The following is a 12,003-nucleotide window of genomic DNA, read 5'->3' on the forward strand; positions in this document are numbered from 1 at the left end:
GTTTGTCCTTGTATGTGGCCCTGCAATCGGCTGGCGACCGGTTCAGGGTGTACCCCGCCTCTCGCCCATTGTAGCTGGGATAGGCTCCAGCCCCCCGCAACCCCGAAAGGGATAGGCGGTATAGATAATGGATGGATAATATAATATAATATAATATAATATAATAATTTAGACTGCGGGCGCCATCTGGAGGCTCAAATAACGCACAGCAACGGTAGCCGGGAGTGGTCAGCTGACCAACGCGGAAGTGAGTGATCAGTAGAAACAATACAACGCAAATAAAAGCTGCTCGTGAGGAATAAGCGGCTTTTTGGTGCTTTTTGTCCACTTGTGGCGGCATGGTTCGCTGTTTCCTCATCCATACCGTGTGTCCGGTCGGCGCTCTCGGTCCCGGCGAGGCTCGGACACTTTACTCCCGGGTTTTTGGACCAGATGAAGGCATGTTGTCCGAGCTCAGCCCGGAGGAGAGACGCCTCCTGCAGAAGGAGAAGATAGCGGTGGTCGCGAGGTGAGTCTGATGTAGAGGCTTTTTCACCTTTACCTCCGCTGACAGACCTCTCTAAGTGTAGCTGGACACTGTTGACCAGAAACGCACACAGTCAGTTTAACTCTTTTACTCTTCCTGTTTCTCCACATTAATAAACACAAGTTTCGAGAGGATGCAGCTCTTGTCTCTGTCTTCCTCCTCCGCGTTTCTCCGTAAGGATCTGATATATTTTGGTTTTGTTACCTGGACTCTTTGTATCCTAAGGAAACAGCACCCCCTTCCTGTTTTCTGCGGTATTGCAGCCTCGTTTCTCTGCATGCTGCTGATTTCCTGATGGCTCATAATGTAAAAGTAATGAGCATGAAGTCCAGTGGAGGCCGTCAGTCTGTCTCCTGCGTTCATCTCATTTTGTCTCAGTCAAGAAGCTTTTCTCTCACAGTCTTTGTTGTTTTCTCTCTCTCGACGACCTGTATCTCCTGATTATCTGTCAAAAGAAAATGCTGCAGTCATTTTCCAGCAGGAACGCCTTATTCTGGTTTTATGAGCTCACTGTGTGGCTGCTTGACAAATCCTCAAATACACTATTTGCTTTATTCCGTATCTGTGAGTCAGGCAGGTCCGGAGCGCCGTCTCTCTGTCCCGGGAGGCTTCGGGCCGGCTGCTGGTGGAGGCGGTGCCCGGCGAGGAGGCGCTGGCGCTGCAGGAGGCCGACAGCGGAGTGCTGCGCCTGAGAGCTGGAGACCCCTTCTCTGAGGAGATGAGCGCTCTGTGGCTGGGGGTCCAGAGTCTGGGCTTCACGCTGGTCTGTGAGCCCCACGAGAACCTCCTGCTGGCTGAGGGGACCCTGCGCAACCTGACCCGACACTGCCTGGAGCACCTGCACATGCTGGGGCAGGGCAGCGAGGTGAGCGCACACCCCAGACAGATGTGCTTTTATTGTTCTGAAGGGGTCCAGTCAGCAAAAATCATGCAATGAGTCAAACCTGGACTAGATTAACATGCAGACTTGATCGAGACTGGGTGGACAAAAAGATGTGAAATTGGGTTTTTTACCCATTAAGATGCAACATTTGCAAATCTCCATGTCAGAACTAGAAATGCATTTCCTGAAGAAAATGCGTGGGCAAGCTGGTAGATGCAGGAACTATAAGCCAAAAGCACAGCAACTCACCGAATACAGAAGACGCTGTCACTCATGTAGTCAAGCCACATACACATCCACACTTCACTTCCTTTACCCGGCATTACTTTCAAAATAAAGGTCCCTTCAGAATAAAAGAAACATGTATGGTGTGTTTTCCACACGCATTTCCATTAATTTCACACGTCATTCTATGTCTTCCTGTGTTTCTGTCACACACACACACACACACACACACACACACACACACACACACACACACACACACACACACACACACACACACACACACACAGGTTTGCAAATCTGCGCGATTCCCAGATCACACCCTTTAAAAGTATAAACGCTACGCTGAAACTACGCTGGAACTGAATCTATTTAAAAACGCACCTCTTCTCTGGGCTATAAAATAACAGCACCACAGTGTGACAGAAGACAGATTTCTCTACGTTTGTATTTTACCATTGTACATGAAGGTTGAACAATGAGGGAAATACAAGACGTTGAAAGACGTTTGACGAGCGGAGCTGAAGCTCGAGCACGGGTCACATGACACGCGCTGTCTGTTTGATGCCGTCCCACAGCGGACGCGATCTAAGGTGGTTTTCTTTAATACATAAGGAAATTGGAACTTCCTGAAGCACTGTCGTTACTTAATAATTCCAGCATTAATTTTGGTTGAGAAGGAGAGAGCACACACACACACACACACACACACACACACACACACACACACACACACATCACTCCTCATCATACTGTCATCATGCTTAATTCACCTACACGGGGAAAATGAAAAAAGTAAAGTATTTCACGTCGGTCTCGAACCGGAGTTACTTGATTTATAGCGCTGCTCCTTATCCCCTAAGCCACAGACAAGTGAAACTATCACGCCTCGATCACGTCTTTTATCCATATACGCCGCGCTGTCTTTTGACGATGTCCCACAGTGGACGTGTCATTTGTTTTTACAGCACTGGCGTTACTTAATAATTCCAACATGAATTTTGGTTGAGAGAGAGAAAGTGACAGAGCGTGGACACGTTAAGAGATCAGTGAAAGTCAAACCCAGCCGCCTCGATCACGTATTTTATCCGCGGAGATCACAGCATGATAACAAGAACCTGACGTCGTTAGCTGGCGCGTAGAAACATGATTGAAACCACAGACTTCAGAGTTTTACTATACTTTTCCTATATCTCTGGTTAAAAACTCACCTCTTCTTTGGGCTTAGTCCTGTTTTGAAATGCTCCGCAGACACCACGGCGCGCTGTCTGTTTCATGCCATCTCAATCTGCGCGCTTCCCAGATCACAGCCCTTAAAAGTCTAAACGCTACGCTGTCATACGTCCACGTAGAAACGTGATTGAAACATTTTTCGGGTCTCAAAGACTTCAGAGTTCTTCGGTGAAATCTGTATTATGATATCTAGTAGGGTTCTGACAATATCGCAATTTAAAAAGTCCCCTCATTTCCGTGTTCAGGCAGTGTTTCGCAGCTGCAGTTTGAATGGCTGTCTATGGGCCTGGTGGTCGGCACTCTCTGCAGACAGAGGCGATGTATTCCAAAACCGTAATTCGTATCACAATGACAACAACACTGTGTGACAGAAGACAAATTTCTCTACGTTTTTATGTAGAAATTGCGCATGAGGATTGACAAATGAGGGAAATACAAGAGGTTGAAAGAGATTTTTTCAAGCCTGACAGCGTTAGAGCGTAGGTCACGTGATACGCTCTAGCTGGGCGCAATACACACCAATGGGACAGATCTGAAAGGCTCGGAAAACAGCAGTAAACTTAAATTATGATATCGCCGAAACTATGACACATACCAAAACGATGTGTACAACATGTAAAGTACAACTTCTTCTGACCCGTTTAAAAGTTGAATGAAATTTCTAGCTGAAAGTATGAAGGAGTAGTTAGAGTTGAAAGAGGGCTGGGTTTGAGCTTTTCCAAACGTGTGTTCCATAGACTTCAATGTTAAAAATATTGTGGAAAAAAATTAATAATTGGAGGAGTACAGGACATATCACAAAGTTGAATTGTAGAAAAATTCTGCTAGGTAAGATGAATAGTTTAGATTTTAACTGAAATTTCTGGCTGGAATTATGAAGGAGTTAAAAATCTGGAAATATTGCTGATTTTTTAACTTCCAGTCCAATGTTTTTTAATGGAGAAAAAAGAGGACATACTGTAGAATATTTCCAAGACTATGACAGATATCAAGACTCAAATTAATAGCATACTGAATCAAAGGAGGCTTCATTTTTTAAACTTTGTTTGAAATTTTTAGGTTCAGAATTGAAGGAGGAGTTAGGGGTCAAGAAACTGAGAGAATAATAATAATAAGAACTAGAAATGCATTTCCTGAAGAAAATGCGTGGGCAAGCTGGTAGATGCAGGAACTATAAGCCAAAAGCACAGCAACACACCGAATACAGAAGACGCCGTCAGTCACGCAGTCAAGCCACATACACATCCACACCTCACCTCCTTTACCCGGCATCATTTTCACAATAAAAGTCCCTTCAGAATAAAAGACACATGTATGGTGTGTTTTCCGCACGCATTTCCATTAATTTCACACGGCATTCTATGTCTTCCTGTGTTTCTGTCACACACACACACACACACACACACACACACACACAGGTTTGCAAATCTGCGCGATTCCCAGATCACACCCTTTAAAAGTATAAACGCTACGCTGAAACTACGCTGGAACTGAAGCTATTTAAAAACTCACCTCTTCTCTGGGCTATAAAATAACAGCACCACAGTGTGACAGAAGACAGATTTCTCTACGTTTGTATTTTAACATTGTACATGAAGGTTGAACAATGAGGGAAATACAAGACGTTGAAAGACGTTTGACGAGCGGAGCTGAAGCTCGAGCACGGGTCACATGACACGCTGTCTGTTTGATGCCGTTCCACAGCGGACACGATCTAAGTTAATTTTCTATTAATACATAAGGAAATTGGAACTTCCTGAAGCACTGTCGTTACTTAATAATTCCAGCATTAATTGTGGTTGAGAAGGAGAGAGCGCACACACACACACACACACACACACACACACACACACACACACACACACACACACCACTCCTCATCATACTGTCATCATGCTTAATTCACCCACACGGGGAAAATGAAAAAAGCAAAGTATTTCACGTCGGTCTTGAACCGGGGTTACTTGATTCATAGCGCTGCTCCTTATCCCCTAAGCCACAGACAAGTGAAACTGTCACGTCTCGATCACGTCTTTTATCCGTATACGCCGCGCTGTCTTTTGATGATGTCCCACAGTGGACGTGTCATTTGTTTTTACAGCACTGGCGTTACTTAATAATTCCAACATGAATTTTGGTTGAGAGAGAGAAAGTGACAGAGCGTGGACACGTTAAGAGATCAGTGAAAGTCAAACCCAGCCGCCTCGATCACGTATTTTATCCGCGGAGATCACAGCATGATAACAAGAACCTGACGTCGTTAGCTGGCGCGTAGAAACATGATTGAAACCACAGACTTCAGAGTTTTACTATACTTTTCCTATATCTCTGGTTAAAAACTCACCTCTTCTTTGGGCTTAGTCCTGTTTTGAAATGCTCCGCAGACACCACGGCGCGCTGTCTGTTTCATGCCGTCTCAATCTGCGCGCTTCCCAGATCACAGCCTTTAAAAGTCTAAACGCTACGCTGTCATACGTCCACGTAGAAACGTGATTGAAACATTTTTCGGGTCTCAAAGACTTCAGAGTTCTCCGGTGAAATCTGTATTTTGATATCTAGTAGGGTTCTGACAATATCGCAATTTAAAAAGTCCCCTCATTTCCGTGTTCAGGCAGTGTTTCGCAGCTGCAGTTTGAATGGCTGTCTATGGGCCTGGTGGTCGGCACTCTCTGCAGACAGAGGCGATGTATTCCAAAACCGTAATTCGTATCACAATGACAACAACACTGTGTGACAGAAGACAACTTTCTCTACGTTTTTATGTAGAAATTGCGCATGAGGGTTGACAAATGAGGGAAATACAAGAGGTTGAAAGAGATTTTTTCAAGCCACACAGCGTTAGAGCGTAGGTCACGTGATACGCTCTAGCTGGGCGCAATACACACCAATGGGACAGATCTGAAAGGCTCGGAAAACAGCAGTAAACTTAAATTATGATATCGCCGAAACTATGACACATACCAAAACGATGTGTACAACATGTAAAGTACAACTTCTTCTGACCCGTTTAAAAGTTGAATGAAATTTCTAGCTGAAAGTATGAAGGAGTAGTTAGAGTTCAAAGAGGGCTGGGTTTGAGCTTTTCCAAACGTGTGTTCCATAGACTTCAATGTTAAAAATATTGTGAAAAAAAATTAATAATTGGAGGAGTACAGGACATATCACAAAGTTGAATTGTAGAAAAATTCTGCTAGGTAAGATGAATAGTTCAGATTTTAAATGACATTTCTGGCTGGAATTATGAAGGAGTTAAAAATCTGGAAATATTGCTGATTTTTTAACTTCCAGTCCAATGTTTTTTAATGGAGAAAAAAGAGGACATACTGTAGAATATTTCCAAGACTATGACAGATATCAAAACTCAAATTAATAGCATACTGAATCAAAGGAGGCTTCATTTTTTAAACTTTGTTTGAAATTTTTAGGTTCAGAATTGAAGGAGGAGTTAGGGGTCAAGAAACTGAGAGAATAATAATAATAATAAGAATAATAAATAGTGGGAAGAACATAAGTGTGCAAGCGGCCTTGCCAGCTTGCCCACTAATAATCCTGGTTTTTAATCTAGACCTGGTCTGATGTGGTCTGAATGAAGACAAAGCTGCCAGATCCTCCTTTTTCTCTTTTCTCAAAGGGAGTAAATGCTGTGTTTGACTTACTGTTGTCCAGTTTGTGAAGCAGGGATTAGAGGAGAACAAGATTTCATAATTGGAGAGTTTAGCTCTGTCTCTGCTGTTTGGGAGACCGTGTTTATTTTGGTCTTAAAGGATAAAGCCGATGATGTTCAACAAATCTCACGAAAAGACCGAAACCACCAGCGAATGTGTCCCGCTAACGAGTATTGTCTGCGCGGTAAAAGTGATATGTCTTCTTCCTCTGGGCCTTAGAGCTCCATTATGACACTGTGGGACTCCCACACACTGTAGTTCATTTAGACTCAGTCCCACAGTCACTGTCCTGCTGCAGACAATCACTCACTGCAGCACCAAAAGTGGTTTGATTGGCTGCTGAAAATAGTCCCAAATAAATGCACTTTTTATTCCTGCATGAGGAAACTTTGCTACACTGGTGTTGGTTCAGTTTTCACCAGGTGCAGCTTTAGCATCACTGCTATCTGTGTCTACACGGCGACTCAAATCAAGTCAGTGCAACAGTTTGCCCCCACAGATCTGTTGCTGTGGTTGATAGTCAGATGCTCAACAGCAGCAGCTCATTATAGAAACGGCAATAAAAAGAGGCGACAGCAGCGAAACAAGACTGCAGCCGCTCAGATTTTATTACCATCTCAATCTAAGTGCGATCGTTAAGAAGTCTGCACAGGCTCGACACTGACGCCGCTTTCCCTCCAGGTCCTGCTGAGGAGCAACCGAATCGATGCTCTGCTCAGCCGCCTGCTTCCTCACGGGCAGCTCCTCTTCCTCAACCACCGCTTCGCCCAGAGCCTGGAGAAGGAGGTGGCGGCTTACATGGCCAAGTGAAGCCCGCCGAGGCCCGAGCGGGCCGAGCCGCCGCTAGCTAAACGCTAGCCTTCCCGCACACAGGCTGACTGCTGGTTACCCTCTGCGACATTTCTGCGGCGGCAGAAGAAGAACGGACTCGTGGCAGCTGCTGTTTCAGATTGCATGAGGTGGTAAACACGTCGAGTGGTAAATATCTCCCTCAGCCACTCGCAGCTCACTGTTGACTGTTTACTGTGTGGGAGGCTTCAGTTCAAATCCTGTTTGTCAAATTGAAGAGTGGAAAGAGAAATGTGGCAGATTAAAGAGAGCAGCTGAAGAGGCCAGAGAAAAGCTGCTCGTCAACATCAAAGACAGCAATTTATCTGATTCACCATACTTGAAATGTCAGCGTGTGACCTTGGGGAATCAGACGTGACCTTGTTTTTGAGAAATCTGGCAGCATAAATGAATCTTTATTGCCTCAGCGTGACTTCTAATGCACCTTTTGTTCCTGAAGAGTAGGAGGACACCAGGACGGGTTTTTTTCTGATGTTTTTGTGCAGCACAAAGTATGATTCATCTCACAGTAACAAACAGCAGAGATGGAGCAAAGAAAGATCAAAGTCAGGCCTGTTTAATGTCATTTTGAACCAAAAATGTCATGATTCCTGAGACGTGGAGGGCAGCGAAGAAGGCAGGAAGTGACATGAAACGCTGTCAGAAGGATATGCAGAGATGTTCGTGTGCAGAATCCAGAACAAACCGAGAAAACAGCAGAAGCATCCAGACACAATAAACAACAGATATACTCCTGTATCGTGTGAACATCTGCTGCTCCTCCTCCTGGCCTCATAAAAGCCTCTTAAACCTCAGTTTTTGTGCTGGCAACCAAATCCAAAACCAGAGCGACGATTTTAGGTCGGTGAAAACATTTGTCTGGATGCCAGCGTCAGTTGCTTTGATCCTCTCCTTTTTTCTGTATTAAAAAAAAATAAAACTAATTTTAATATTACCCAAGGCGTATTCTTTGAAACTTGTGTACTCTCAATCAAGGACACACAGTGCGCTTCTCAAGAACGAGGCATCAGGGATTGCACATTAAATATGATAAAACGCACGAGAGAAGGATTTAAAGGTTGTGCACATCTCACAGGGAATAATAATAATAATAATAACTCTAATTCAGCCTCAGCTGGATGAAAACACCTGCAATAACACAACTGAATCAGGTAACCAGACACTTCCACTGCACAGCCAGCAGAGGGCGGTGTTGGTCCGGTGACACTGCAGGAAACCGAGTTACTGATGGGAAGTATTTTAAAGAAACAGCCTCAGATACAAGTTTGTAAAAGATTAAAATGGACTTACTGTACACAGTGCTGCCAAAAGTATGTGGACACACCTTCATTTACATCTGTGTGCTTTGTGTCCGGGGCTGTTTCATGGTTAGGAGCAGGTCCGTTGGTTTCATTGAAGGGGATTCACTTTCTGTTTCATATACTGGAGCAGTGCAGTCATTATGTTCACCGCTTTATTGAAACAGCTGCAACAAAAAGTAATAAAAACAGCATTAATAAATGATATAAAACCAAATAAGTTTAAATAGTTAAAGGTACAGGTTTGTAAGTTAAAGTGCACCAAAGACAGAAGCAAAAAGAGCCAGAACATTTAGTGCATGTTGGTGATTCTCAATGCATTTGAATCAAGGAATAAAGGAAAATATTCACATTTAACAAATCATCCACACAGATGTACAACTGTCCAGTGTTTTCTGATATTTATTTGACAGTCTTATGGAGAAAGTTCTTCTTTCCACCTTAAAGATGTCACAGATTATGTCCGTCCAGTCATCAGCTGATATATTTCTGCTGTCAGCCCAGTTTTAATGACGGTCTCACTGCCTGCAGCAGCTCACTCAAACAGAGGGTCTCCAGCTGAAGCGGGAAAGTACTCCTGTAGCTTCCCGGCAACTGTTTGGGGAAGACCCTCTCCCATTTCAACATGATATCACCCCCCCCTGGTTTTCCCAGCCTCCCTGCCCCCCCCCGGGGATGAACTGAAAGGCTGACTGTGAGCCTTATCAGCCAACATTAGAGCCCGAGCTTATGAATAAATCACAGCCCTCCAGCGAGTTCAGGCTCCTTAACTTGCACGTCTTACTTTCCTCGCTGCCAGATATTCCAGTGCCCCCTTTTCATTAGGATGGTGTTCTGAAGCTGTCAGTGCTCTGCTCACACTTGCGCTGCACACCTGCTGCTACATCGCTCACCTGAAAGTTAAGCTGTCACCTGCTGCTGCTGCTCATACAGCTTCCACCTCCACCCCAGCATCCACCTGTGCACTCTGAGTCTGCCGTCGCCTCGGGGGGAAGCAGCAGATTAGCATTCATGGCTTTGGAATGAGATGTTCAACACTCACAAATGGATGTAATGCTCAGGCGTCTGCATATTTATGGCCATGTCATTCACGTCAATCTAAAGGAGCATTCCCAAGATACCACACGTTAGTTCTACATGTTTTTATTGATTATCGTTTGGTTCTACCTTTTGCTCAGATTTCATTGAACGCTTAAGTCCGTGTTCTCCCTCATCGCTGCTTCAGTTCAATGTGGAGGTTGACACGTGCAGAGTTTGTCGTTTCCACATCCGTCTGCTGAACCTCTGCAGTCACTTTACATCTCATTACAACACGCTTACATGCAAGATGATACTGTGACGTCAAGCTTGATCAGGAAGCTTTCAGTGCACTGAGGTAAAGAAGAGACGTGTTGAGGAGCTAAACTTCTGAAATGGAAGATATTATATAACAGCATTTTTGTGGAAAGAGCACACCTGATGCGAATTATTATTTAAAGCGGAGTATTTTTATTTGTCTTGCAGCATGTCTGGAGGCTATCTTTCATTTTCCCAAACTGCTAACTTCAACTGAAATCTGCTGTTAAAGCTACGCAGTCAAGACTCGTCAAACTTTCTATAGCTTGTTTTAACACCTTCTGTAAAAACTGTGTGTGGATTTCTAATGTAGAAAAACAACATTTGGTCTCATTAAGCCGTCTTCTTTGACTCATCCAGTTACTTCATTCACGTCACTGCATTAAACTTTCCCATCAAACTGCAGTGTCAGGTGAGACAGAGCAGGACGCCTGCACTAGGGGGCAGTATGTAGCCAGACACGATGAGAGCTGCAGTCTGTGCTGCTGATAATCAGGGACAGATAGTGACACTGGAGCAGAAATCCACCAGGCAACAAAATCACGAATGCTGCCGCTGCTTGGAAACCATTTAAAATGAGCTCGTAGACATCAAACAAGCAGCGCCGAGATTGTTTTCATGTGTGTGAAATCAGCTTGTAATTACAGCTAATTACTGATGCAGAGACATAGGAAGTTGATCTTTGCCTGCAAACAGCTGTTTGATAAAATGCATGAGTTAATGTCAAGTGGAGATTAACACTACAGTATCTGTGTATATGTTCCGTTTTATCCGGTGTTATTGTTAGGTTGAAGGACGCATCGGCGCGGCGCAGCCTGGTTTGTGGGAAGGATTATCAGTGAGGACATGTTAGTGTACAAATAAATGTGAGTGGATCGGAAAGAGGGGAAGTCAGAAGGGCAAAAAAGTCGATGAGTGTAATTGCACAAAGAAGTCTCAGGGCTGGGAAATGCAGCGATGCTACAAAATGAGCATATTTAGCTGTCTTAGCTTTGAAAATGGGCCATGAACGGGGTTGAAGTTAAAAGATTAAACGAGTCAAGGTTACAAAGAGGTTCCTGGCTAAGTGCTACTGAAACCCAAGAATCTGCGAGTTTTTATTCCAGCCGAACGCTGCAGGTGATTACTCCCTGATGACACACAAGCTCGTCTGCGAAATCAGCTGCTTTAATGTGCAGTTGAAATGAAAACCTGAACACTCTCGGGCTTCAATAGCACTTACAGAGGGAATAAATTGAGGCCCATTAACTGAAGTACATGAAATTCTCATAGCAAAAACAATCTTGCACCATTAACTAACTTTGCAAAGTGCTTTTTAGCAGCCCAGCACTGAAGAAACCAACCCGATGGAGAGTCAGGCGGGTTTCTCGAGGGGACCCAGAGGTCAAACTATGAGAGGGGGCAGAGCCGGTGGATCAAAGGCAGAATCTGTTTCAGCTGCTTTGTGCATGAGCGGGAAGGTTCCTGCAGACCACCAGACACTTAAACAGCAGGTCACAGAGAGCTGGTCCTGCACAGATTTTCCAGAACGAGGTGTGCACCGGCAACCTTCGGGGTCATAAACCGCCCTCTCCAACCACTCGACGACGACCTCCTGCTCTTGTTCGGCGCTTCAGCTCTCCCTCCTGCCTTTCATCGTGGAGCTGCCCTCATATTCACTCGTCATCCAGGCAGGCGGACCAGACCAAAGCTGACATTGTCACAGTCCATCTCAGTCACTCGCTCACGCTTTTCTTCTTCCTGAGTTTTGTTCTCTCCCTCCCACCAGCCCGAAGCTCCAACAAAGGATTTTCTCATTGAATTTAGAAGACTGGCCATTGAATATGCCAACTCCTGGGTTTAAGGGTTTTCCTCTTAATATTTTTTTCCCCTGCCTCATTAGATGTCTCCCTGACTATTGTATGGCTCATGGCGGGAGCACTGTGGAGAAAATGGGCTCGGCTCCAGCCGGGGATACAATATGAATTTCAATGTGAGTTGATGACTTAT

At 44.6% G+C, this 12,003-nt stretch overlaps 1 protein-coding gene across 1 annotated transcript; it reads left to right on the plus strand.

Moving 5' to 3' along the window:
* The first annotated feature begins 222 nt into the window (after window positions 1-222).
* Window positions 223-8,313, plus strand: ap5s1 (adaptor related protein complex 5 subunit sigma 1). Its single transcript, XM_070979477.1, has 3 exons — window positions 223-508; window positions 1,100-1,391; window positions 7,214-8,313. Exons 1-3 carry the CDS (start codon window positions 339-341, stop codon window positions 7,340-7,342), a joined length of 591 nt encoding a protein of 196 aa, XP_070835578.1. The 5' UTR covers window positions 223-338; the 3' UTR covers window positions 7,343-8,313.
* Window positions 8,314-12,003: the final 3,690 nt, after the last annotated feature.

The sequence above is a fragment of the Chaetodon trifascialis genome, chromosome 14, assembly GCF_039877785.1.
Source record: "Chaetodon trifascialis isolate fChaTrf1 chromosome 14, fChaTrf1.hap1, whole genome shotgun sequence".
NCBI classification, from domain to species: domain Eukaryota; kingdom Metazoa; phylum Chordata; class Actinopteri; order Chaetodontiformes; family Chaetodontidae; genus Chaetodon; species Chaetodon trifascialis.

Excerpts from the sequence above, each read along its gene's own strand:
- ap5s1 (XM_070979477.1), top strand. The coding sequence starts at position 339 with ATGGTTCGCTGTTTCCTCATCCATACCGTGTGTCCGGTCGGCGCTCTC. Across the intron at positions 509-1,099 it reads AAGATAGCGGTGGTCGCGAG|GCAGGTCCGGAGCGCCGTCT; the intron begins GTGAGTCTGATG and ends TCTGTGAGTCAG. Across the intron at positions 1,392-7,213 it reads TGCTGGGGCAGGGCAGCGAG|GTCCTGCTGAGGAGCAACCG; the intron begins GTGAGCGCACAC and ends CTTTCCCTCCAG.